General features: G+C 47.5%; 1 protein-coding gene and 11 non-coding genes across 12 annotated transcripts; all 12 read left to right on the plus strand.

Moving 5' to 3' along the window:
• Nucleotides 1-673: 673 nt before the first annotated feature.
• TRNAN-GUU (transfer RNA asparagine (anticodon GUU)) lies at nucleotides 674-747 on the plus strand. Its single transcript has one exon. It is a non-coding gene; the product is annotated as a tRNA-Asn (tRNA).
• Nucleotides 748-2,613: 1,866 nt separating this feature from the next.
• On the plus strand, nucleotides 2,614-2,687 carry TRNAN-GUU (transfer RNA asparagine (anticodon GUU)). Its single transcript has one exon. It is a non-coding gene; the product is annotated as a tRNA-Asn (tRNA).
• A 5,792-nt stretch (nucleotides 2,688-8,479) lies between these two features.
• TRNAN-GUU (transfer RNA asparagine (anticodon GUU)) lies at nucleotides 8,480-8,553 on the plus strand. Its single transcript has one exon. It is a non-coding gene; the product is annotated as a tRNA-Asn (tRNA).
• Nucleotides 8,554-13,570: 5,017 nt separating this feature from the next.
• On the plus strand, nucleotides 13,571-13,644 carry TRNAN-GUU (transfer RNA asparagine (anticodon GUU)). The gene has a single exon. It is a non-coding gene; the product is annotated as a tRNA-Asn (tRNA).
• A 75-nt stretch (nucleotides 13,645-13,719) lies between these two features.
• TRNAN-GUU (transfer RNA asparagine (anticodon GUU)) lies at nucleotides 13,720-13,793 on the plus strand. Its single transcript has one exon. It is a non-coding gene; the product is annotated as a tRNA-Asn (tRNA).
• A 4,954-nt stretch (nucleotides 13,794-18,747) lies between these two features.
• Nucleotides 18,748-18,821, plus strand: TRNAN-GUU (transfer RNA asparagine (anticodon GUU)). Its single transcript has one exon. It is a non-coding gene; the product is annotated as a tRNA-Asn (tRNA).
• Nucleotides 18,822-18,905: 84 nt separating this feature from the next.
• Nucleotides 18,906-18,979, plus strand: TRNAN-GUU (transfer RNA asparagine (anticodon GUU)). Its single transcript has one exon. It is a non-coding gene; the product is annotated as a tRNA-Asn (tRNA).
• Nucleotides 18,980-19,084: 105 nt separating this feature from the next.
• LOC142574928 (uncharacterized) lies at nucleotides 19,085-20,308 on the plus strand. Its single transcript, XM_075683920.1, has one exon. It carries the CDS (start codon nucleotides 19,118-19,120, stop codon nucleotides 20,306-20,308), a length of 1,191 nt encoding a protein of 396 aa, XP_075540035.1. The 5' UTR covers nucleotides 19,085-19,117.
• Nucleotides 20,309-23,907: 3,599 nt separating this feature from the next.
• Nucleotides 23,908-23,981, plus strand: TRNAN-GUU (transfer RNA asparagine (anticodon GUU)). The gene has a single exon. It is a non-coding gene; the product is annotated as a tRNA-Asn (tRNA).
• Nucleotides 23,982-24,058: 77 nt separating this feature from the next.
• TRNAN-GUU (transfer RNA asparagine (anticodon GUU)) lies at nucleotides 24,059-24,132 on the plus strand. Its single transcript has one exon. It is a non-coding gene; the product is annotated as a tRNA-Asn (tRNA).
• An 81-nt stretch (nucleotides 24,133-24,213) lies between these two features.
• On the plus strand, nucleotides 24,214-24,287 carry TRNAN-GUU (transfer RNA asparagine (anticodon GUU)). The gene has a single exon. It is a non-coding gene; the product is annotated as a tRNA-Asn (tRNA).
• Nucleotides 24,288-25,064: 777 nt separating this feature from the next.
• Nucleotides 25,065-25,138, plus strand: TRNAN-GUU (transfer RNA asparagine (anticodon GUU)). Its single transcript has one exon. It is a non-coding gene; the product is annotated as a tRNA-Asn (tRNA).
• The last annotated feature ends 2,330 nt before the right edge of the window (nucleotides 25,139-27,468 follow it).

Raw genomic sequence — 27,468 nt, forward strand, 5'->3', positions numbered from 1 at the left:
ACAAGAAAAACACTGTATAAAGACTTAGTTGACACAATGTTGCCAATACCATTGTACAGGTCTGTAAACTGGGGAGGCCAAGGATATGATGTACTGAAACGGGTGAAAAAAATGCCAGTTAGACCCTCTCAAAAAACGTTTTTCTTTAAGCTACACACAAACACGCTACCCGTAAAAACATGGTTAGACGATAAAGAATATATGTGCCATGGACAGTAAACTGCTCACTTTGTAAAAAGCTAGAGACCATTGAACACATTTTCATCGATTGGTGGGATCCAATATTTCATTGGGATGTCTTACAACGTACACTTACAAAAGAACTGCCGATTACACCTCTTGGTATTCGATATTTGCCAACCGATAACGAAGGAGGAGTTCCGTACGATATGTTTATGCTCCTTGGCCTCCACAGTCTGTGGAAAACGAGAATGGCAGTGCGACACTCGGATGTCGATACCCGTCCGGCGAGAATAAACTTCATCGAAAGTGTCGCGTATATTCGGGAAATATATCGTGCCCAGAGTGAGCCTCCCGAGTGGGTGGCTATTCTTGATGAACTGATCAAGCTGAAGCGTTTTTAATATATAATGTTAGCCAAAGTGTGGTTGACGTGTTTTAGCATTTGAATGTGTTCTTGGTTTGTGCTGCAAACAGTCAATAAAGAAAAGAAGCCTCCGTGGTGCAATCGGCTAGCGCGTTCGGCTGTTAACCGAAAGGTCGGAGGTTCAAGCTCTCCCGGGGGCGGTGGTCTCTTTTTTTTTTTTTTTTTCAGATGCGTTGCGTGAAAGCCACGAGCACATGAGGTAAACTATGTACTACAAGTGTTATGCATGGCAAGGATTTCGGTGCAAAAACTTCACAGAGTGTTTGCGGTATATATACGGGGATCCACTTGGGAGAGAACTAGCCGGTGTAACTTGTTTCATACGGTGAAGAATGGTGGACTAGGATTAACACATTTGTTTTTGAAACAGATTGTTAGTAGGTTCTTTTTCTTAAGGGACCAAATTGATATATTTCTGCGTACTGTTATTCAGGTGAGATTGAGTTCTTCCTTGCCTGAGTGGGTTGTCTCATCAGCAAATGAACGTACTCGAACACCAATTGGCTTTCTGAGGGAAGTTGTTATGTCCTTTTCTTTACTGAAAGCGCATTTTTCGAATGAATTTTTGACTTCAGTGACGCGTAAGAAAGTTTATAGTGATCTGGTTTATGTTTTCTTGCCGCATCCTGTTTACCGTATGATGTATAAATTAGGACCTGAACGCAATGTGCTGAAACGTGTTAGAAAAATGCCGGTTAGATCTTCAGCGAAAACCCTTTTTTTTCAATTGCATTCGGGCACTCTCCTTGTGAAGCCATGGCTGCAAAGCAAGGACTTCTTTGTTCTATGGTCTGTTAACTGCATCATATGTAAGAAACCTGAAACTATTGAGCACATCTTTTTGGATTGTCATGACTCAGTTTTCTTGTGGAGTGTTCTAAAACGAACTCTGAATAAAGAACTGCCGTTAAGAGGAAGCTTTAGCTCGGGCACAACTCCGACGCGGCCTATTCAAATACATGTAAAACGCAAAAACGTTTTATGAGATAACCCCTGGACCGATTTTGATGAAATTTGTCGCATTTGTAAGAGAAAGTTAAATTCTAGTGACTGTTGGAAGCGGAATTTCGATTTAGGGCTTGAATTTTCTTAAAACGATTTTCAAATATTTGACCGTTTGAAAAAAATAGAAGCACGAAGTTTATAAATTCATAGCTCTGCATCAAGAACCGATATCGCGGTTCTGTAACCGGCATCCATTAGATCATTCAAAGCGGACAAATTCAATATGTCATTTTACGTCTTACGTGAATTTCTTACGTTGGTTACAATGGTTTTGCAAAAGTTGTATTTCTCTATTATTAAATTTTTTTATATTCATGTATAACATATCAATTTTGTCCGCTTTAGATGTACTATTAGATGCAATTCACAGAATTGTATTATCATTTTTAGTGGTTAAGTTACAGAGTTGTAAACTTGATAGTTTCGTTTTTTGAAAATTTTCGATTTTTGCCAATCTTTAACAAAAAATTGACAATCTAACTCAAAAATTAGAAACCAACAGTCACTAGATTTTAAGTTTGTCTTTTAAATGCAACAAACCTCGTCAAATTTGGTGCAGTGGTTGCCGAGAAAAACGAATTCTCCTTTTACATGTATTTAGATACGAGCACTTCAGCTAAAGCTTCCCCTTAAGTCCTTTCGGTATTCGGTTCTTACCGTGTGCAGACACAGAGGGAGTGCCGGCTGACTTGGTAATGCTTTTGTGTATGAGCAGCGTGTGGAAAACGCGCATGGATATCAGGAATGCCCGAGTAGATGAAAGGTCTGCGAGGGAACACCTAAGTGAAAGTCTTAGGTACACACGTGATGCCCTCAAGCACATGATTGAACCGCCAGAGTGGTTTGAGGAGCTTGACACTTTGGCGTCTGTGATATCCTCTTTGAGTGCCTTTTAAATATGTGCAGTCTCTCGAAGTGATGTAATATTATTTTTCTGCACCATATGACCTACTTTGTACGCTTTTGAGTGGTGTTGAAATCAAGGTAATAAAGAAAAAAAAGCCTCCGTGGCCCAATCGGCTAGCGCGTTCGGCTGTTAACCGAAAGGTTGGAGGTTCAAGCCCTCCCGGGGGCGGTGGTATCTTCTTATTTCAGATGCGTTGCGTGAAAGTCACGAGCACATGAGGTAAACTGCAGCACATGGCTAGCCTCCGTGGCGCAATCTCATGGGGTTGCTTGGCCAAGCGTCCTACTCACATCGATGCTGTGGGGTTCTTGTGGTCATCGTTGAAGGCTACTGGAACGGGTCCTCCGCTAGGGCGGAGGCGTTTTAGGGGCCACCCTACTGCCAGGCGGCACGTTCGACTTCGGTTTAAGCATAGACCTCCGCGTAGTCGATGCCTTCGTTGGAGGTTCGCCGGTGCCTGACGCAGTAGTTATTCCTGTATTGCCAGTGTCTTCGTGAGCACGCTTTGCAGCGATGCTTCCGGTCATAAGCATCTCGACGTCCGTTGCTTCCTGGCCGACTTCTTGCGGCAGTGACGATGACGCGCTTGCTGCCTTCACGCCTGCGTCGCATGTTGCAGTCTCTGGCTTCGTTTGCGGGGCTGCAGCCAAGGGCTCACCCCCCAGGTTCGCTTCCTGGACAGCTCCTGGGGAGGGTTCAAGGGGCTTTGCAGGAGTCTTTGCCACGTCGTTGTCCTCCCTGCTAGCTTCTTCGGCATCTGCGGCGTCCATCATGTGTTCGGATACTACGTCCCCTTGGAGTGGGCCTGTAACGCTGGCATAAGAGCGCACACATTGGGAATCATCGTGGCAGAAGCGACGACAGACCCCACATCGTGGAACGCGGCACTCTCGCCGGATGTGTCCGACGCCACGGCATCGGAGGCAGAGCGGCGCTCTGCCAGGAACGAAGACGAGCGCCATATCCTCAGCAACACGCAGTTGGTGTGGTAGGTCGTCCACAGTGAGGCCCACATTTAATTTCAGCGTCACCGAGCGGGTGGTTGATCCTTTCTCAATGCAGCCCTTGACCTTCCACTTGTCTCTGCTAATTTCCGTCACTTTTCCAAACGGCGCCAAAGCCACTCGCACGTCTTCGTCCGGTACGCCATGAAGCAGCCAGTATAGCTTCAGTCGGACACCTCGATCGCGCGGGTCGATGACCATGCAGCGGTGGTCTTTAACGTTGAACGCTTCAGCTTCTAATATCTTCCTCTTGCCTTCCTCGTCCTCATCTGCCCACAGGTGCTTCTGTTTTAAACACCGTTTTTTTGCATGCTGATGTGAAAGCCAGGCCATATCGAGTGGAGCATGTCCGAGATAGCCTTACACGTCTTTCGTTGCTGCCGGAAGTGGTTGCCCTCGGGGCATACCAAATGAATCACCTGTGGGCAGTGACGTTTAAGGACGAGGAAGGCAAGAGGAAGATATTACAAGCTGAAACGTTCAACGTTAAAGACCACCGCTGCATGGTCATCGACCTGCGCGATCGAGGTGTCCGACTGAAGCTATACTGGCTGCTTCATGGCGTACCGGACGAAGACGTGCGAGTGGCGTTGGCGCCGTTTGGAAAAGTGACGGAAATTAGCAGAGACAAGTGGAAGGTCAAGGGCTGCATTGACAAAGGATCAACCACCCGCTCGGTGACGCTGAAATTAAACGTGGGCCTCACTGTGGACGACCTACCACACCAACTGCGTGTTGCTGAGGATATGGCGCTCGTCTTCGTTCCTGGCAGAGCGCCGCTCTGCCTCCGATGCCGTGGCATCGGACACATCCGGCGAGAGTGCCGCGTTCCACGATGTGGGGTCTGTCGTCGCTTCGGCCACGATGATTCCCAATGTGTGCGCTCTTATGCCAGCGTTACAGGCCCACTCCAAAGGGGCGTAGTATCCGAACACATGATGGACGCCACAGATGCTGAAGAAGCTAGCAGGGAGGACAACGACGTGGCAAAGACCCCTGCGAAGCCCCTTGAACCCTCCCCAGGAGCTGTCCAGGAAGCGAACCTGGGGGGTGAGCCCTTGGCTGCAGCCCCGGAAACGAAGCCAGAGACTGCAACATGCGACGCAGGCGTGAAGGCAGCAAGCGCGTCATCGTCACTGCCGCAAGAAGTCGACAAGGAAGCAACGGACGTCGAGATGCTTATGACCGGAAGCATCGCTGCAAAGCGTGCTCACGAAGACACTGGCAATACAGGAATAACTACTGCGTCAGGCACCGGCGAACCTCCAACGAAGGCATCGACTACGCGGAGGTCTATGCTTAAACCGAAGTCGAACGTGCCGCCTGGCAGTAGGGTGGCCCCTAAAACGCCTCCGCCCTAGCGGAGGACCCGTTCCAGTAGCCTTCAACGATGACCACAAGAACCCCACAGCATCGATGTGAGTAGGACGCTTGGCCAAGCAACCCCATGAGATGGCGTCTAACTTTAAATCTAGCCTACGCGTTGCGACATTGAATGTGCGAGGAATGTGTTCGCGCAGGCGGCAGTGTCAGATTAGTCGCATGCTTTTAGAGAATGACGTTGACCTTCTGGCTGTACAAGAAACAAAAATTGAGAGTGAGGAGCAAACAGAACAGATGGTTCAAGTTTTTTGATCTAGATACAGTGTATGTGTGTGCCATGCTGTTGGACGGTCAGGAGGCTGCGTCATTTTTATTCGCAATAGCATATCGGTTGAAGAAAAAGTGTCCACCTGCGATAGTGGGAGACTTGTCGCATGTGATTTTATTTTTGCTGGTCTACTGTGGCGCGCTGTGTGCATCTACGCACCGAACAAAATTCATGAACGCGAAATTTTTTTTAAGTATGCTGAAGGATTTTTGAAAACAGAACGACATGTTGTGTTTCTTGGGGATTTCAACTGCGTCTGTACAGCTGAAGATAAAACGACGAGCCTCAAAGTACGCGATAGAAGCGCTGAGCTGTTGAACGCGATAGTCATTGAGAGAGAGCTTGAGGACATTGGTTATGCAATGACGCGAGATGGCCAAGCACGGTATACGCACTTTCAAGGTGATTCCCATGCGAGGCTTGATAGAATATACGTACCGGCGAAGTTTGTACCACTGTGTTCCTCTTATGAAACACAATATCTCAGTTTTAGCGATCATAGTTTGGTCTCGATTACGATTGGCGAAAAACGAAAGAGTGTCAAGTTTAATTGGTTCCTGTGGAAGTTCAATGAAAAACTGCTGGAAGATGAATTGTTTGTCACGAGAGCCAAGGAGTATCTTTCAAATGCCCTGCATACGGAAACCAACTGTTTCATATCAGTGTGGGAGCAGTTTAAATGCGACATTAAAATTGCTGCCATCGATAGAGCATGCGTATTGCGTCACAAGGAAAGGCAACTAGAGAAACAGTTACACAGTGAACTGTTGTACATGTTAGGGGTAGAACATGAAGTGCCTGGAGCGTTTAAAAAAGAAATACCAGAGGTGAAAGCGAAACTTGAGTTGATCGACGAAGATAAGTACCGAGGCGCAATGATAAGGGCGCGCACTGAAAAGTTGTGGCTGGGCGAAACGCCCACTAAGCGTGTGCTAAGTGAAGAAAAGAAGCATGCTGCAAATAAGGAGATAAATGAAATTCGATATTACAACAAAATTACACGAGAAAGCGAAGAGATAAAATGTGCATTTGTTGAATTTTATACCGAACTTCTCGGAGGAAGAATTTATGACCCCGAGTACTTCAACGCCCACTTTCTAACTCTTATGCCAAGATTAGAGGACACGGTTAGAGAATCACTGGAATCTGAAATTAGCGTGGCCGAAATAGAAGCGGCAGTCGATGACTTGAGTAATGGCAAACCACCTGGGCCAGATGGACTGGGTGCAGCCGTATACAAATTTTTTAAGGCAGAAATGGCAGTGGCTTTACACCGAGTGATCGCTGAATGCTATGAAAAAAAGGAAGCGCCTCTCTCGTTCAGGACAGCGCACGTAGTAATGATCCCCAAAACTGACGATCCTGCAAAATTACTTTCAGTTGAGTCCTACCGTCCCATTAGTTCAACCAATACAGATTATAAAATATACATGAAAGTGTTAGCTAGAAGGCTCGAAAACGTTATTAAGTCCCTCGTTGGCCCGCATCAAACCTGTGGCATTAAAGGTAGAACAATTTTTACGAACATACACATAGCAAGAAGTATTCTCGAATGTTGTGACGCAATGCATGACCGCGTAGCTATGATTCAGCTAGATTTACATAAAGCGTTCGACAAAGTTGTACATGAAGTTCTGTTTTTATTGCTGGAGCACGTAAATGTTGGATCTGTAATTACTGAAGGTGTTAAAATGGTGTATCATGATTGCACAGCCAAATTAGTGATCAACAAAGAATTAAGTATGTCAATTCCTGTGCGGTCGAGTGTGAAACAAGGATGTGCGTTGTCCCCTCTACTTTTTGCGATATACTTGGAGCCGTTTTGTTTACGTTTGTTTGCAACACCATGTATTCGAGGCTTCACTTTTTTCAGCGGTGAAGTTAAGGTCTTAGCGTACGCGGACGACATAGCCGTGTTTTGCACGGATGCTAGAAGCGTGCAGGAAGTTGTCAGTGTTGCTAAGGCGTTCTGCACAGCAACTGGTAGCGTGATCAGTTGGCCGAAATGCCTTGGATTTTGGCATGGCAACTGGCAGAGCACACCCGAGTGTACTGTAATATGAATTGGACCGTCTCCCCCGGAAAGTACCTCGGTGTCCCGCTAAATAACTGCCTCAATGCTGATGAATATTGGTCTGAGGAAAATAAACGCGTCAAAAATGCTACCGATAAATGGGGTGGCCATAACTTTTCAATGTTCGCAAGAGCTTCCGTTTGTAATGTGTTTTTAATTGCAAAAGTGTTCTACGTGTTGCAAGTGATGGCCATGGCAAGAACTTCGGTTCAAAAAATCCACCGAGTGTTTGCGACCTTATTTGGGGATCGCAATGGGAGCGCACAAGCCGGTGCAATTTGTTTCACAAGGTGAAAAATGGTGGCTAGGGCTCTCACACCTGTTTTTCAAGCAGCTGGTAAGCAGATTCTTCTTTGTGCGGGACCAAACTGATGTGTTTTTGAGAACTGTGATCCAAGCAGGATTGCATGATTATCTATCTGACTTTGTCGTGTCAACTGTTTCTTTCGGAGCTGGACCGCTCAGTCCTTATTTGTGTGAAGTGGTTGCTTCTGTACGCCTGCTCAAGGCAAGGTTCTCATAAGAATACTTGTGTGATGTCACGAAAAAGCGTTTGTATTCTGATATTCTCGATGTATTTTTACCATTACCGGTTTACCGAGCTGCCTACAGGCTAGGTCCTGAGCGCGATGTGCTAAAGCGCGTTAAAAAAATGCCAGTGAGACCCTCTGCTAAAACGTTCTTTTTTCAATTACATACCGACACTCTCCCTGTAAAGCCATGGTTACAAAGCAAAGGTCTTTTTGTACCTTGGTCGGTAAACTGCTTAATCTGTAATAAGCCAGAATCAATTGAGCATATTTTTATTGACTGCCATGACGCCCTATTTCTGTGGGACGTCCTACAAAGAACACTTACAAAAGAATTGCCGATAAGCCCTTTTGGAATCCGGTTTCTTCCACGTGCAGAAACAGGGGAAGCGCCGAGTGATATGCTAATGCTGCTTTGCATGCACAGCGTATGGAAGACGAGAATGGACATCAGGCATTGTCATATACAGGCTCACTCAGCAAGACACTATTTTGTTGAGAGCATTATATACACACGCGACTTGTTCAGAGCACTATGTGAACCCCCGGAATGGCTTCCTGTACTAGACCAATTGGCCTCTGTGAAGCCCTTTTAAACACCTTACAGTGGCCGAGCTGTGGCTGGTGTTTTTAGAATATGTACATGTCGTGTATTTGATCTTTTTGTTTGCGGTTGTGAAAAGGCAATAAAGAAAACAAAACCCTCTGTGGCGCAATCGGCTAGCGCGTTCGGCTGTTAACCCAAAGGTTGGAGGTTCAAGCCCTCCCGGGGGCGATGGTCTCTTGCTTTTTTTTTTTCAGATGCGTTGCGTGAAAGTCACGAGCACGTGAGATAAACTGCAGCACATGGCTAGCCTCCGTTGCGCAAGTCTGCTTCCGGCAGCCGAGCTGAGCGGACGCAGGATGGCAGGCCCTTCAAGGGTGGCTACAGCGGTACTTTTTGGCCGCGGTAACAGGTCTTTTGGCGTTGAGAATGATTATGAAGTTTTATTGCCGAACCTTCCTACAGGACGAGTTGTTTTGAATACTGTTTTTTTGCATGCTGACGTGCGTTCCCGGCCATATCGAGTGGAAGACTTCCGTGACACACTGGCTCGTCTGACGCAGCTCCCCGAGGTTGTTGCCTTAGGGGCGTATCGTATGAGCCATGTGTGGGCCGTGACGTTCAAGAATATGGATGCTGTGAAAAGGATCCTTGGCGTCGGTGACCTCAAGGTGAAAAATTCTCGCTGCCTCGTCATCGATCCAGCGAACCAAGATGTGCGGATGTAGGTACACTGGCTACTCCACAATGTACTAGACGAAGACTTGAAACGTGCGTTAGCGCCGTACGGCCAAGTGGCGGAAGTCAGCAGGGAGCGGTGGCGGGTGCACGGCGTGGCCGAAAAGGGCTCAACGACCCGTCTGGTAACGCTCAGGTTGAAGGTGGGCCTTAAAATTGACGACCTTCCTCATCAAGTGAACGTAAGCGGGGAGCAAGCCCTTGTTGTTGTGCCGGGAAGAGCGCCCATTTGTCTACGCTGCCGAGGAAAAGGGCACATTCGTCGTGACAGCCGAGTGCCGCGTTGTAGTGGCTGCCGGAGGTTCGGTCATGAGGAGCACGAGTGCACGCTATCCTATGCCAGCGTCACCGGGCCCGTGGAGGGGGGCGACGCGTCCGAGCTACTCATGGACGAGGCTGACGCTGAAGACGCAGCACGTCCGGGTGACAGAGGGTCCGACAGAGTGCTGGCGACGCCAGACCCGGCTACACTGAAAGGGCCCAACGCGACAACAGGGCAAGAGCCCGCAGAACAGCCGTCGGAGCTACAACCTGGGAATACAACGGCCTCAGAGAGGCCAGAATCGTGTGAAACTTCTGCCAAGGAAACAGAGTTTACAGCTGGACAGGACAACATGGACGACAGCGAGAGCGCAGTCGGCGGCCTGCCGGCAAGCGCCCTTGGGACGAAAGTAGAGACGAGACAAGTACTCCCGATGGCGGCGAGGGTGGAGAACCACCGACGAAGACAACGGGGATTAGGCGACCGTCTTTCAAACCGCGGCCTAAAATCCTGGTCGACCCACGGGCAGAAGCCAAGCCACCTCTCCCGTCTTCATCGCCTGGGTAGGTGAGACTGTCGTGATTTTTGGAGAGACAGTAATATGTAAGAGACAAATGTGAAAGTGTCGTACGGGAGCCGAGACGCAAAAACATGAAAAAAAGCCGAGACGCCCGTAAGTCGTGCGATTTCCTTGTTTTCTGGCGAGTAACCACTTGAAGTAAAAACCGTGTGGTAGGCCTACTCATAGCGATAGCATGTCCTTTAAATTAGAAAGAGCCTCATGCGTAGCAACGCTCAACATTAGAGGACTTGGGTCTAGGAGGAGACAGTATCAGTTGCGTCGTTTGTTGCTTGAGAATGACGTTGATATTGCTGCCGTGCAGGAAACGAAAGTCGAGTCCCAAGAGCAGACAGACCGCATGCTTTCGCCTTTCCGCTCCCTATACAATGTATGTGTCAGCCATTCTCATGGTACATCTGGTGGCTGCTTGCTTTTTATGAAGAACAGCATTGGTATTGTAGTAGAGTGTTTGCATATTGACGATGTGGGACGATTAATTGTGTGTGATTTTTTACTTTTCTGGCGCGAATTGGCGGATTGTTTGTGTATATGTACCAAATAGGGAGCAAGAGCGCAAAATATATTTCGAAAACCTTGAAGTGCAGCTGTCGTGTGATAGGACAATTATTCTTCTCGGAGATTTCAACTGCGTTTGCATTCCCGAAGATAGGGCAAGCAAAGCGCCGGTGCGTGATTATAGTGCCTTATTTTTGAATGCACTGGTTCGCGAGCGAGAGTTGGATGACGTAGGATATGTGCTTTCTCAGGGCACGCAGTTCATGAATTACCAGCTCAGCAGTCAGGCGAGCCTTGACAGAGCCTACGTGTCTACTGTGCTACTTCCCTTGTGCCGACATTACAGTGTGAAGCACGTATCTTTCAGCGACCATAGCCTAGTTCACCATCAATAAGAAAGAAAAGCAGAGGTTTAGCTGGGGCCTATGGAAATTGAACGACAAGCTACTCGATGATGACACTTTTGTAGAGAACGTTAAAACTGAATTAGAAGAAGTCTTCGAGTGTAACATGGGCAGTTTAATTCATACATGGGAGTCTTTTAAAGAAAAAGTACAAATGAAAGCTATTGAAAGAGCATCTTGTATAAAACACCGCCAAATGAAACAAGAAAATCAGTTGCAGTGCCAGTTAGATTTTTTACTCTGTCAAGAATGTGTGCAACCGGGCATGCGCAGTAAAGAAATTAAAGATGTGAAAAGAAAGTTGGAGACTATACACGTAGAAAGATACAAGGGAGCTGTGGTGCGCGCATGCGCCGAAAGGCTCTGGTGTGGCGAGATGCCCACGAAACGTGCGCTGGCAGACGAGAGGAGCTACGCGACTAAAAACGAAATCAAGGCGATAGAATATCAAAACGTCGTCACAAGCGATAAAGCAATAATTGAACAAGCGTTTGTGGAACATTATCGCGAATTATTAGGAAGCATCAAACAGGGCAGTAGCACATTCAAAGATGAATTCTTATCACTTATGCCGCAACTCGACGACGACATAAAGGCAAGCTTAGAGGCACCTATCACCGTCAAAGAAATTGAAAAATCAATTGAAAAAATTACCTCTGGAAAGACACCTGGTCCAGATGGCCTAAGCGCAGCTTTCCATAAAAAAATTTAAAAGCCCTGTGGCAGCAGCCTTATGTGAAGTTTTGCACGAGGCATATGAAAAGAAAGAATTACCAGGGTCCTTCCGCAGATCACACATTGTGTTGATTCCCAAAACAACAGACCCGCGAAACAGCAATTTATTGGATCGTATCGGCCCATAACCTTGGCCAATGTTGATTATAATCTGTTTATGGGTGTGTTGGCCAGGCGACTTCAAACTGTTTTTAAAGAAATCGTAGGGCCCCATAAGACCTGCGGCATCAAAGGCAGATCTATAACGACGAATATTCACGTTGCAAGGAATATTTTAGAATGTTGTGAAGATTTTGAGAGTAGGTTAGCGATGCTACAAATCGATCTCGAGAAAGCCTTTGACCGCGTGAGTCACGAGATCCTTTTGTGCATCCTCGACTACGTAAAACTGGGATCTGTGGTTTCGGAGGGGGTACGAATGGCATACACTGGATGCACTACGAGGATTGTAGTGAACAAACAGCTCAGCGAAAGCATTCAAGTCTTATCAAGCGTAAAACAAGGATGTCCTGCGTCAGCATTACTTTTCGCTCTCTACCTAGAGCCTCTTTGCCAAAAAGTGCTTCAGAATGAACGAGTTCGTGGATTCCGCTTGATGACCGCGAAAGTCAAAGTGCTTAGTTATGCGGATGATATCGCAGTGTTCTGTGATGATCAAGAAAGTGTGAGAGTGGCAGTAAATGATGTGAAGACATTCTGTGGGTGCACCGGTAGTAGAATTAATTGGAATAAATGCCTCAGTATCTGGCATGGAAATTGGCGAAGTACACCCTCATTGTTTGAAAATGTCACATGGACGGTGATGCCTGATAAGTATCTAGGAGTACCACTCCAACACTACCGGTACACAACAGAATATTGGAAGAATGAAACGGAGCAACTACGCAAAAAGACCCAAAAATGGGGTGGCCGAGAATTTTCATTGTTTACGCGTTCAACTGTGTGCAACATATTTCTTGTTTCGCGAGTGTGGTATGTTCTTCAAGTGTTATCTATGACACGTAATGCAGTTCAAAAGCTACACAGAGTGATGGCAGTATTTGTTTGGAGTTCTACATGGGAAAGAACCAGTCGCACAAATTTGTTTCGATCTGTGCGCAGTGGGGGGCTTGGCCTAGTCCACCTTTTCTTGCGGCAGATCGTGGCTAGGTTTATTTTCTTACGCGATCAAAGCCATTGCTTCTTGAGAACAGTCTTACATGTGCAATTGTCGAATTATTTGCCAGAATTTATTGTTTCAACGGTCCATGTCGAACAAAGACGGCCAAGGGGTTATATGCGTGAAATTATTGGTGCTTCTGAAATCTTAAAAGTACGCTTTTCAATGGAGTATCTCTCTGAGGTGACGCGTAGGAAATTATATAAAGATCTTGTAGAAACCATGTTGCCGCTTCCTGTATACCGATCATTGTACTCAAGAGGTCCAGGGGACGATGTTTTAGGGAGAGTTAAAAGGATGCCTGTACGACCATCAGTAAAAACGTTCTTTTTCAAGCTACATAGTGGCACACTCCCTACAATACCTTGGCTGCAAGAAAAGGGCATTTTTGTTGCCTGGTCAGTAGACTGCATCATCTGCAAAAAGCCGGAGACAGTTGAACACATATTTCTGGATTGTAGTGATGCAGTCTTTCTCTGGGACATCCTCCAGAGGACTTTGAAGAAAGACTTGCACATTACCCCGTACGGCATCCGTTTTCTGCCTGTCAAGAACGTAGGGGGTGTGCCCTACGACATGTTCATGGCACTAGTACTCCACAGCGTGTGCAGGACGCGGATGGCCGTGCGCAACGAGGACCTGAATTCGCGACCGGCACGAGAGTATTTCATTGAGAGTGTAGAATACTTGAGAGAAGTGTACACAGTTCAAACGGAAAAGCCTGAGTGGTACCCCCTTTTAGGGGAACTATCTGTGATGAAACAACTGCGTTTTTAACCCCTCACGTGCTGAAAGTGATGTGACAGCACTTTTAAAAGTGACAATGCACTGTATCTACTTTTGTTGTATGCCAAGCAGGCAATAAAAAAAAAGCCTCCGTGGCGCAATCGGCTAGCGCGTTCGGCTGTTAACCGAAAGGTTCGAGGTTCAAGCCCTCCCGGGGGCGGTGGTCTCTTGTTTTTTTTTCAGATGCGTTGCGTGAAAGTCACGAGCACATGAGGTAAACTGCAGCACATGGCTACCCTCCGTGGCGCAATCGGCTAGCGCGTTCGGCTGTTAACCGAAAGGTTGGAGGTTCAAGCCCTCCCGGGGGCGGTGGTCTCTTGTTTTTTTTTCCCAGATGCGTTGCGTGAAAGTCACGAGCACATGAGGTAAACTGCAGCACATGGCTAGCCTCCGTGGCGCATTCTGCATCCGGCAGCCGAGCTGTTCGGATCATAGGGTCATGGCCTCTTCCGCGGCAGCGACAGCGGCCACTTTTGGTCGCGGAAACAGGATTACGGAAGATGATAAGGAATATCCGTTCATTTTGCCTCAACTGGCTAAAGGACGAGTTGCGATTAACACCGTGTTTTTACACGGTGATGTGCGTGCGAGACCATACAAGGTCGAAGATTTCAGGGACGCGCTACTGCCGACGGGCCTCTTACCGGACGTGGTATGCATAGGGGCGTACCAGATAAACCACGTCTGGGCGGTGACCCTGAATGATGCAACTGTGACGGAAAGGCTAGTTTCCCTAAAGGACCTGCAAGTGAAGGGACGACGGTGCGTCATCGTGGACCCGCAGGACCAGCAGGTGAAGCTTAAGCTTCACTGACTGCTGTACGGCGTTGCCGACGAGGACGTCCGGACAGCGTTCGCGGCTTTCGGCAAGGTGGAGGAGGTGAGCCGGGAGCGGTGGCGAGTCGAGGGCATGGGAAACAAGACGTCGACCACCCGGACGGTGCTCCTCAAGCTAAAGAACGGCGTCAAAGTTGAGGACCTTCCTCATGAGGTCCGCGTCGGCGGAGAGTTGGCCTTGGTGGTCGTGCCCGGTCGACCCATGCAGTGCCTGCGATGCCAAGGCACGGGGCACATCCGCCGAAATTGCAAAGTCCCTCGCTGTTCCAGATGCAAACGTTTCGGCCACGTTGACGCTGACTGCGTCAAATCCTACGCCGCCGTGACAGGACCAGCAGCGAGGGACGTTGCGGCTGAACACGTCATGGACGTGGTCGAGACGGAGGACGCCGCCAAAGGAACCGGAGACTCGGTTTCGAAAGGGACACTCAGAGGGTCATCTACCGCCGGTGCTGAAGGCACGGTGGCTGAGGATGACGAGAAGACAGACAAACCGGTGCAGGTCCCGCCTGCAGTGAGCCTTGCTACGGGAGGCGTTAACGAAGACACATCCGACAACGACACGACGGTAATGCTGCAGGACAAGGAAGTCAACGACGATGAGCGCACTGGGACTCTTGGTGCCCCAGTCAAGCGCCCCCACGACGAGACCAAGGACAGGGACGGTGGTGCCACCAGCACCAGCGAAGGGCCGCCGACGAAGACGCCACAAAGAAGGCGGATGGGCTACAAGCCAAAGCCTAATGTGCCACCTGAAAGGAAGCCTGTGGGCAAAACGGTCTCGCCTAACGACACGAACAAGCCGGGAGGTCCCGGAGGCGGCTAGCCGAGGGCTAGTCGTGAACGGTAAGCACCATGCTCCGGGCCTGCTTTTCTCGCTAGCTTAAGATGGCTGAGATACCGTCCCTTACTATTGCAACATTGAACATGCGAGGGTTGGCGGCTAGTCGTAGGCAAAGTCAGGTCCTACGGTTGATCACTGATCACAACCTAGACGTACTAGCCGTCCAAGAGACTAAGGTTGATGGAGAGGAGCAGACCGGGAGCATGGTGCGACGATTCACGCACAGATATTTTGCGGTGGTTAGCCATGCGGTAGGCACGTCCGGGGGGTGCATTCTGTTCGTCAAGAAGCTGCCTGGACTGCAGATTCAAAGTGTATTTTCCTGCGAATCTGGAAGGATTGTTTTTTGCGATGTTTTGATATGTAATGTTGAATTCCGCGTCATATGCATCTACGCTCCGAATTCAGTGGAGGAGCGTGTCTTGTTTTTTTCTAACCTTTATAATCACGTCCGTTGTGATAAGCGCGTTATTCTGTTAGGGGACTTTAACTGTGTGTTGAATGCCAGAGACCGAGTGAATAATGCCGGTGTGCGGGAAAAAGTTGCAGCGTTTTATCGAAACTAATAGGTGAAAATGAACTTGACGATGTATTCGAGTGTCTGGAAGGGGGGCGTGAAGTGACTTTTACTCGTGTTCAAGGCAGTAGTCATGCAAGACTGGATCGAATGTACATATCGTTGGACACGATTCCAATATGCCACAGCTATAGTGTAGTGCCTGTGTCGTTTTCGGACCAGTGCCTCGTAAAATGTCACATAGGTATAGTGAAAACTAAACATGCTTTTAATTGGGATCTGTGGAAAATGAACGACTTGTTACTAAGTGATCAGTGTTTTGTAAAAGCAGTAAGGGATGCGGTTAACGAGGTATTCGATGATGCAACGGAAACAATAACGGAGAAGTGGGAATGTTTTAAACAAAAGGTTAAAATTAAAGCCATAGAAAGATCGAGTTGCATAAAATTCGAGAGGGAAATGAAAGAAAAGGGCTTAAGAAGACTGCTTGAGCAGCTGATAACGCTTGAGTGTAGAGAGCCTGGTACGTACAAAGACGACGTGCGAAACAGCAAGGAAAAACTTGAACAGTTCGACAAAGAGCGTTATCAAGGCGCCATCGTGCGTGCGCGAGCAAATGCACTAGCGGCAGGGGAGACGCCCACTAAAAGGGCGCTGGGTCTTGAGAAGGCGCACGGACGGCGAAACCACATCGATAAAATTCTAATGAACGGGACTGTCGTTGAAGACAGTGAGAGCATTGGGAGTGCCTTCTTCGAGTATTACCAGTCGCTCTTTGCATATCAGGAAGCGAATGTAGATGGTTTTAAAGCGCATTTTCTTAATCGCATGCCGCGAATAAGTGATGATTTCAAAGAAGGATTGGAAGCCAAAATAACTGAGGGGGAAGTCGAAAAGGCAGTCGACGATTTGAACCCGGGAAAGTCGCCTGGACCTGATGGTCTCGGCGCTCGTTGGTATAAGGCATTTAAGAGAGAATTGGCTCCATTGTTGGCAGAGATATTAAATGACGCGTATCAGCAGAAATGTTTGCCCCCTTCCTTTGGAAACGCGCACACTATACTAATACCTAAAAGCGATCAAACAGATAAACTAAAATTAGTGTCGTGCTATAGGCCAATATCTCTAACAAATGTTGATTACAAGATATTTATGAAGATTTTAGCTACCAGACTCCAAGGTGTCATCAAAGAAATAGTCGGAGACCATCAAACTTGTGGCATCAGAGGGCGAACTATTTTTTCTAACATTCATAAGATGCGATGTGTTCTCGAGTGCTGTGACGTCACCGGAGGTGGCGTTGCAGTTCTTCAGCTCGATCTCGAGAAAGCTTTCGATTGTGTCGCGCATGTTATTTTGTTTGCCATCTTGGATCACGTTAATGTCGGTTCCATCATCACTGAGGGCGTGGCCTTGGCTTACAAGAATTGCACAACCAGATTAATTGTTAATAAGTCACTGGGGACCCCCATTAACATTATGCGTTCAGTGCGCCAAGGCTGTCCCCTCAGTCCACTTCTGTTTGCTATTTATATAGAGGCCATGTGTGTGGCAATAAATGAAAATGACAAAATACGTGGTTTTAGATTGGCAGCGACAGAAGTGAAGCTACTGGCGTATGCAGACGACATTGCAGTGTGTTGTATAGATAAACCAAGTGTAACCGAAGTAATAACTGTAGTAAATAATTTCTGTGAAGTCACGGGTAGCAGAATAAATTGGGGCAAATCCCTCGGGCTGTGGCATGGGGATTGGCTGTCTGCACCGGACTATTTCGCAAGTGTGAGCTGGGTGAAAACTCCGATGAAGTATCTCGGAGTTCCCCTAGACAGTTACAATAGCAGTGATGAATATTGGAGGAACCAAACAAGTGACATGAAAGAAAAAGCAGACAAATGGAAAGGTACTAACCTGTCTGTTTTTGCAAGAGCGACAGTTTAACATCTTTTTAATTTCAAAGTTATACTATGTTATGCAAGCGTTATATTGTTCTAGACTAAACGTGCAAAGGCTGCACAGAGTGTTTGCGGTTTTCATATGGGGTTCAACATGGGAAAGGTGCAGCCGAACAAATTTGTTCAGAAGAGGGAAAGACGGGGGTGTGGGATTAGCCCATCTTTTTGTTCGACAACTGGTCAACAAATTTTTCTTTTTCCGCGATGTGCGCGATCCTTTTCTTTGCACCGTATGTCAGCTCAGATTAAGCAACACATTGCCGGCACATGTTGTCACAACGGCAAGCATGAATGGAACACTTCGTGGCTATCTTAAGGAAGTGGCCGACAGTGTCCGTTTCCTTACTGTTCGGTTTTCAAATGATTACCTATGTCAAGTGAAAAGCAAAACGCTGTATAAAGATGTTTGTGATATTGTATTCCCAGTGCCGCTATACAGAGCCATATACAATGGAGGGCAAGGACAGGACGTTCTTAAACGGGTGAAACGCATGCACGTGCCACCAGGGGTAAAATCCTTCTTTTTTAGGCTCCACACTGGAACCCTGTCCGTGAAGACGTTTATGGAAGAACGAGGCTGTCTCGTACCGTGGGGTTCTCACTGCTTGATCTGCAAGAAGCCCGAAACCATAGATCACGTGTTCTTGCACTGCTGGGCTGCTGTGTTCTTCTGGGACGTCTTGAAGCGAACCCTGAAGAAAGAATTACCTGTGAACCCCCAAGGGATCAGGTATCTGCCTATTAAGGATGAAGACGGCGTCCCATATGACTTCATTATGTTTAATGCTCTCCACTGTATATGGCGGTCTCGAATGGCTGGGTACCACTGCGATCCCGACGCACGGCCGGTTCATATATATTTCAGAGAATGTATGTCGCGCTTTGTTGATGTACAGAAAATGCAAGAATGTGCACCGGATCGGCTGTCGAGGCTAGAAGCTCTCACAGCCATGAAGGAATTTTAATTTGACAACGCCGGTCCTATACGGACGGATGGCATTATTGTAATTTTTTTTTCTCTTTTTCTCGCTGTTGTGCATTTGTGAGATGTGCGTAACATTTGTATTTTCTGTGTTCTGTCAAAGACCGGCATTAAATAAATAAATAAAACCCTCTGTGGCGCAATCGGCTAGCGCGTTCGGCTGTTAACCGAAAGGTTGGAGGTTCAAGCCCTCCCGGGGGCGGTGTTCTCTCGTTTCTTTTTTTTTTTTTTCAGATGCGTTGCGTGAAAGTCACGAGCGCATGAGGTAAACTGCAGCACATGGCTAGCCTCCGTGGCGCAATCGGCTAGCGCGTTCGGCTGTTAACCGAAAGGTTGGAGGTTCAAGCCCTCCCGGGGGCGGTGGTCTCTTGCTTTTCCTTTTTTTTTTCAGATGCGTTGCGTGAAAGTCACGAGCGCATGAGGTAAACGGCAGCACATGGCTAGCCTCCGTGGCGCAATGGACGCGTCTTGGCTACCGAAGTGGAAGGACGTGCTATCATGTGCTCCCTTGTAGGGGCGGTTTCAGCGGCCCGTGTGGGCCGTGGTATCAGGTGTACTGAAAAGCCGGCTGAAGACTACCAGGTTGTTCTGCCTCATCTGCCCACAGGTGCTTCTGTTTTAAACACCGTTTTTTTGCATGCCGATGTGAAAGCCAGGCCATATCGAGTGGAGCATGTCCGAGATAGCCTTGCACGTCTTTCGTTGCTGCCGGAAGTGGTTGCCCTCGGGGCATACCAAATGAATCACCTGTGGGCAGTGACATTTAAGGACGAGGAAGGCAAGAGGAAGATATTAGAAGCTGAAGCATTCAACGTTAAAGACCACCGCTGCATGGTCATCGACCCGCGCGATCGAGGTGTCCGACTGAAGCTATACTGGCTGCTTCATGGCGTACCGGACGAAGACGTGCGAGTGGCTTTGGCGCCGTTTGGAAAAGTGACGGAAATTAGCAGAGACAAGTGGAAGGTCAAGGGCTGCATTGACAAAGGATCAACCACCCGCTCGGTGACGCTGAAATTAAATGTGGGCCTCACTGTGGACGACCTACCACACCAACTGCGTGTTGCTGAGGATATGGCGCTCGTCTTCGTTCCTGGCAGAGCGCCGCTCTGCCTCCGATGCCGTGGCATCGGACACATCCGGCGAGAGTGCCGCGTTCCACGATGTGGGGTCTGTCGTCGCTTCGGCCACGATGATTCCCAATGTGTGCGCTCTTATGCCAGCGTTACAGGCCCACTCCAAAGGGACGTAGTATCCGAACACATGATGGACGCCGCAGATGCCGAAGAAGCTAGCAGGGAGGACAACGACGTGGCAAAGACTCCTGCAAAGCCCCTTGAACCCTCCCCAGGAGCTGTCCAGGAAGCGAACCTGGGGGGTGAGCCCTTGGCTGCAGCCCCGGAAACGAAGCCAGAGACTGCAACATGCGACGCAGGCGTGAAGGCAGCAAGCGCGTCATCGTCACTGCCGCAAGAAGTCGGCCACGAAGCAACGGACGTCGAGATGCTTATGACCGGAAGCATCGCTGCAAAGCGTGCTCACGAAGACACTGGCAATACAGGAATAACTACTGCGTCAGGCACCGGCGAACCTCCAACGAAGGCATCGACTACGCGGAGGTCTATGCTTAAACCGAAGCCGAACGTGCCGCCTGGCAGTAGGGTGGCCCCTAAAACGCCTCCGCCTTAGCGGAGGACCCGTTCCAGTAGCCTTCAACGATGACCACAAGAACCCCACAGCATCGATGTGAGTAGGACGCTTGGCCAAGCAACCCCATGAGATGGCGTCTAACTTTAAATCTAGCCTACGCGTTGCGACATTGAATGTGCGAGGAATGTGTTCGCGCAGGCGGCAGTGTCAGATTAGTCGCATGCTTTTAGAGAATGACGTTGACCTTCTGGCTGTACAAGAAACAAAAATTGAGAGTGAGGAGCAAACAGAACAGATGGTTCAAGTTTTTCGATCTAGATACAGTGTATGTGTGTGCCATGCTGTTGGACGGTCAGGAGGCTGCGTCATTTTTATTCGCAATAGCATATCGGTTGTAGAAAAAGTGTCCACCTGCGATAGTGGGAGACTTGTCGCATGTGATTTTATTTTTGCTGGTCTACTGTGGCGCGCTGTGTGCATCTACGCACCGAACAAAATTCATGAACGCGAATTTTTTTTTAAGTATGCTGAAGGATTTTTGAAAACAGAACGACATGTTGTGTTTCTTGGGGATTTCAACTGCGTCTGTACAGCTGAAGATAAAACGACGAGCCTCAAAGTACGCGATAGAAGCGCTGAGCTGTTGAACGCGATAGTAATTGAGAGAGAGCTTGAGGACATTGGTTATGCAATGACGCGAGATGGCCAAGCACGGTATACGCACTTTCAAGGTGATTCCCATGCGAGGCTTGATAGAATATACGTACCGGCGAAGTTTGTACCACTGTGTTCCTCTTATGAAACACAATATCTCAGTTTTAGCGATCATAGTTTGGTGTCGATTACGATTGGCGAAAAACGAAAGAGTGTCAAGTTTAATTGGTGCCTGTGGAAGTTCAATGAAAAACTGCTGCAACATGAATTGTTTGTCACGAGAGCCAAGGAGTATCATTCAAATGCCCTGCATACGGAAACCAACTGTTTCATATCAGTGTGGGAGCAGTTTAAATGCGACATTAAAATTGCTGCCATCGATAGAGCATGCGTATTGCGTCACAAGGAAAAGCAACTAGAGAAACAGTTACACAGTGAACTGTTGTACATGTTAGGGGTAGAACATGAAGTGCCTGGAGCGTTTAAAAAAGAAATACCAGAGGTGAAAGCGAAACTCGAGTTGATCGACGAAGATAAGTACCGCGGCGCAATGATAAGGGCGCGCACTGAAAAGTTGTGGCTGGGCGAAACGCCCACTAAGCGTGTGCTAAGTGAAGAAAAGAAGCATGCTGCAAATAAGCAGATAAATGAAATTCGATATTACAACAAAATTACACGAGAAAGCGAAGAGATAAAATGTGCATTTGTTGAATTTTATACCGAACTTCTCGGAGGAAGAATTTATGACCCCGAGTACTTCAAAGCCCACTTTCTAACTCTTATGCCAAGATTAGAGCACACGGTTAGAGAATCACTGGAATCTGAAATTAGCGTCGCCGAAATTGAAGCGGCAATCGATGACTTGGGCAATGGCAAATCACCTGGGCCAGATGGACTGGGTGCAGCCGTATACAAATTTTTTAAGGCAGAAATGGCAGTGGCTTTACACCGAGTGATCGCTGAATGCTATGAAAAAAAGCAAGCGCCTCTCTCGTTCAGGACAGCGCACGTAGTAATGATCCCGAAAACTGACGATCCTGCAAAATTGCTTTCAGTTGAGTCCTACCGTCCCATTAGTTTGACCAATACAGATTATAAAATATACATGAAAGTGTTAGCTAGAAGGCTCCAAAACGTTATTAAGTCCCTCGTTGGCCCGCATCAAACCTGTGGCATTAAAGGTAGAACAATTTTTACGAACATACACATAGCAAGAAGTATTCTGGAATGTTGTGACGCAATGCATGACCGCGTAGCTATGATTCAGCTAGATTTACATAAAGCGTTCGACAAAGTTGTACATGAAGTTCTGTTTTTATTGCTGGAGCACGTAAATGTTGGATCTGTAATTACTGAAGGTGTTAAAATGGTGTATCATGATTGCACAGCCAAATTAGTGATCAACAAAGAATTAAGTATGTCAATTCCTGTGCGGTCGAGTGTGAAACAAGGATGTGCGTTGTCCCCTCTACTTTTTGCGATATACTTGGAGCCGTTTTGTTTACGTTTGTTTGCAACACCATGTATTCGAGGCTTCACTTTTTTCAGCAGTGAAGTTAAGGTCTTAGCGTACGCGGACGACATAGCCGTGTTTTGCACTGATGCTAGAAGCGTGCAGGAAGTTGTCAGTGTTGCTAAGGCGTTCTGCACAGCAACTGGTAGCGTGATCAGTTGGCCGAAATGCCTTGGATTTTGGCATGGCAACTGGCAGAGCACACCCGAGGTGTACTGTAATATGAATTGGACCGTCTCCCCCGGAAAGTACCTCGGTGTCCCGCTAAATAACTACCTCAATGCTGATGAATATTGGTCTGAGGAAAATAAACGCGTCAAAAATGCTACCGATAAATGGGGTGGCCATAACTTTTCAATGTTCGCAAGAGCTTCCGTTTGTAATATGTTTTTAATTGCAAAAGTGTTCTACGTGTTGCAAGTGATGGCCATGGCAAGAACTTCGGTTCAAAAAATCCACCGAGTGTTTGCGACCTTTATTTGGGGATCGCAATGGGAGCGCACAAGCCGGTGCAATTTGTTTCACAAGGTGAAAAATGGTGGACTAGGGCTCTCACACCTGTTTTTCAAGCAGCTGGTAAGCAGATTCTTCTTTGTGCGGGACCAAACTGATGTGTTTTTGAGAACTGTGATCCAAGCACGATTGCATGATTATCTATCTGACTTTGTCGTGTCAACTGTTTCTTTCGGAGCTGGACCGCTCAGTCCTTATTTGCGTGAAGTGGTTGCTTCTGTACGCCTGCTCAAGGCAAGGTTCTCATATGAATACTTGTGTGATGTCACGAAAAAGCGTCTGTATTCTGATATTCTCGATGTATTTTTACCATTACCGGTTTACCGAGCTGCCTACAGGCTAGGTCCTGAGCGCGATGTGCTAAAGCGCGTTAAAAAAATGCCAGTGAGACCCTCTGCTAAAACGTTCTTTTTTCAATTACATACCGACATTCTCCCTGTAAAGTCATGGTTACAAAGCAAAGGTCTTTTTGTACCTTGCTCGGTAAACTGCTTAATCTGTAATAAGCCAGAATCAATTGAGCATATCTTTATTGACTGCCATGACGCCCTATTTCTGTGGGACGTCCTACAAAGAACACTTAAAAAAGAATTGCCGATAAGCCCTTTTGGAATCCGGTTTCTTCCACGTGCAGAAACAGGGGAAGCGCCGAGTGATATGCTAATGCTGCTTTGTATGCACAGCGTATGGAAGACGAGAATGGACATCAGGCATTGTCATATACAGGCTCACTCAGCAAGACAATATTTTGTTGAGAGCATTATATACACACGCGACTTGTTCAGAGCACTATGTGAACCCCCGGAATGGCTTCCTGTACTAGACCAATTGGCTTCTGTGAAGCCCTTTTAAACACCTTACACTGGCCGAGCTGTGGCTGGTGTTTTTAGAATATGTACATGTCGTGTATTTGATCTTTTTGTTGGCGTTTGTGAAAAGGCAATAAAGAAAAAAAAAAGCCTCCGTGGCGCAATCGGCTGGCGCGTTCGGCTGTTAACCGAAAGGTTGGAGGTTCAAGCCCTCCCGGGGGCGGTGGTCTCTTGTTTTTTTTTTTCAGATGCGTTGCGTGAAAGTCACGAGCGCATGAGGTAAACTGCAGCACATGGCTAGCCTCCGTGGCGCAATCGGCTAGCGCGTTCGGCTGTTAACCGGAAGGTTCGAGGTTCAAGCCCTCCCGGGGGCGGTGGTCTCTTGTTTTTTTTTTTTCTTCAGATGCGTTGCGTGAAAGTCACAAGCGCATGAGGTAAAGTGCAGCACATGGCTAGCCTCCGTGGCGCAATCGGCTAGCGCGTTCGGCTGTTAACCGGAAGGTTCGAGGTTCAAGCCCTCCCGGGGGCGGTGGTCTTTTGTTTTTTTTTTTTTTTTCAGATGCGTTGCGTGAAAGTCACGAGCGCATGAGGTAAACTGCAGCACATGGCTAGCCTCCGTTAGATTCAGCCTGGAGTACGTGTTCACTGCGAGTCGAAAAGCAATTTCTGCGGCACTGGTGGACTCTATTTTCCCAGATCCTTTGTATCGTGCACCTTATTTCAACCGACCTTATCAGGATGTACTTAAGCGCGTCCGAAAAATGTGTGTACCTCCTGGAGTAAAAACATTTTTCTTTAAATTACATTCGGAAACACTCCCTGTTAAAACTTGGTTGAATTCGAGGGGTTGCTTTGTGCCGTGGTCAACAAACTGTCGGCTCTGTCCACGTGCCGAAACCATAGATCACTGCTTCATAGACTGTAGGGACGCTGTATTCTTTTGGGACATTCTCCAACGGACGCTCAAAAAGGACATTGACATGACCCCATATACAATAAGGTTTCTACCGTTTAAGGTTACGGGTGGTCCTCCCTATGACATGTTCATAGTACTTGGTTTACATAGCCTATGGAGAAGTAGACTGTGTGACCGCCATGCCGAAAGCCCGCGATCTACAAAGTCCTTCTTTCGCGAAAGTGCTGCTTATGTAAGAAGTGTCTACGCTGCGCAGGAACCTCCGCCAGACTGGATGCTCTCGTTGGATGCATGTGTGTGTTTGCCTGCGTTTTAAGTGTGTAGTCGTGTCCACTTTGTAATACACCTTCAGTTTTCTTTTCCGTGTAATAAAGAAAAAAAAACAAGAAAGCCTCCGTGGCGCAATCGGCTAGCGCGTTCGGCTGTTAACCGAAAGGTTGGAGGTTCAAGCCCTCCCGAGGGCGATGGTCTCTTATTTTTTTTTTTTCAGATGCGTTGCGTGAAAGTCACGAGCGCATGAGGTAAACTGCAGCACATGGCTAGCCTTTGTGGCGCGATTCCACTTCCGGCCACCGCAATGAACGGTCGCGGAATGTTTTGCTCCGAAGGGGTGGTTACAGCGGCCCTGCAGGGCCGCGGTCTCAGGTTGAACGACACACCGAAGGATGACTACCAGGTTATTTTGCCACAACTACCTACAGGATCGACAGTTACAACGACCGTTTGTTTTTTTTTTTTTTTGCATGGAGACCTGAAGGCGAGGCCCTACCATGTCGAGCATTTCCGTGAGGCACTTGACTATCTGGAGCTGTGTGCAGCTTGTGCAGCTACACAATGGATCACAATGGAGGATGATATGTGTGTATGCGCCAAATGATATCAATGAAAGATGTCGTTTTTTCTCAAATCTAGAAGAGTACCTTCGTTGTGACAAGTACATCATCTTTCTTGGTGACTTTAATTGTGTGTGTCATGCAGAAGATCGTGCTAAACGTAAATTTCCGCAGTACACGAGTGCAGTGATATTGAACACCTTAGTAAATGACTACAACCTAGAAGACGTTGGTCGCCTTTTGGCCAGTACTTTTCAGCCGCAATTTACACACTGTCAACGAGATAGCCAGGCACGACTTGACAGAGCTTACATCTCGTTAGATCTTGTGCCTCTATGCGAAAACTATGTCGTGAAGCTGGTGTCCTTTAGCGATCACAGTATAGTGTGTTTGCACTCGGTGCCAAGCCAAAAAAGCCGCGGTTCGATTGGGCACTTTGGAAATTTAACGAAAAACACCTAAGTGTTGACAAATTTATAAACGATGTAAAGCACGAAATTAAAAACATGTTGAGTAATGAGAGTGTACCTTGGGCAGAAGTATGGGAAGACTTTAAGGTTCGCGTGAAACAAGTTGCAATTGAAGTAGGAGCTGTTAGAAGACACAATGAAAAAATGAAAGAAAATGAGCTCCAGAAGGAACTAAATTTTCTGATTTTCATGGACAGTGCGGAACCTGGAAAATTTAGCGATGAAATCAGAACAGTTAAAAGCGCGATGGAAGCTATTGACACGGAAAAATATAGAGCAGCAGTGATTCGGGCACGGACGGAAAGACTGTGGGTTGATGGAACGCCGAACAAACGCGCCATTGCCGATGAAAAGAGGTACGCAAGGAAAAATGAAATAAGACAGATTAATTATCGGGATGAGGTTACTTCCGACTCGAATATGATTGAACAGGCGTTTACCGAACACTACCGCAAGTTGTTCAGCATCCCAATCCACGTGGGAGCTGAATTTGAATCAAGTTTCATGAATTTTATGCCGCGCGTTGATGACGACGTAACAGCCAGTCTCGAGGAACCGATAAGCGTCCGAGAAATAGAGCACGCGATCGAAGAGCTTCCTGCAGGCAAATCACCGGGTCCCGATTGCTTAGGACCCGCCTTTTATAAGGCATTTGCGACTGGGCTTGCTCAAGTGTTGGAGCATGTATACTCTGAGGCACATAAATATAAGCGACTGCCAGCTTCTTTCAGAAGTGCACACATGGTTTTAATACCGAAAACAGATGACCACAAGGCGCTTTTATCGGTTGGGGCATACAGGCCAATTAGCCTTACAAATACCGATTATAAAATACTCATGAAGGTATTGGCAAAGAGACTTCGAAAAGTCATTACAAATCTTGTCGGTCCGCATCAAACTTGCGGCATAAAAGGCCGCACTATTACTACAAACAGCCACGTAGCGCGAAGCGTTCTAGAGTGTTGCGACGTTTTCGCTAGACGCGTTGCTTTGTTACAACTCGACCTGGCGAAAGCCTTCGACCGTGTGTCCCACGATGCTCTTCTTCTTGTTTTGGAACATGTTAACGTAGGGAAAGTAATCTTAGACGGCGTCAAAATGGCCTACGACCAATGCACGACACAGATTATAATTAATAAATCCCTCAGCGAGAAGCTGTCACTGAGATCTTCCCTTAGACAAGGGTGTCCACTAAGTCCATTGCTTTTTGTATTGTACCTCGAGCCTTTCTGTTTAGCAGTGATACGCACTGACAACGTCCGAGGATTTCGGCTACAGCTTTCTGAAGTCAAGGTACTGGCATACGCTGATGACATCGCAGTCTTCTGCGAGGATCGTGATAGCGTTCTTGAAGCTGTACGTCTTGTAAAGAAGTACTGTGAACAATCTGGAGCCCAGATCAATTGGCAAAAGAGCATCGGTATATGGCACAGTCACTAGGGACATTATACCAGCTCACTTTGCAAACATCCGGTGGTCAACAACGCCAAC

This window comes from Dermacentor variabilis, chromosome 1 (assembly GCF_050947875.1).
Source record: "Dermacentor variabilis isolate Ectoservices chromosome 1, ASM5094787v1, whole genome shotgun sequence".
Classification (NCBI taxonomy): Eukaryota; Metazoa; Arthropoda; class Arachnida; order Ixodida; family Ixodidae; genus Dermacentor; species Dermacentor variabilis.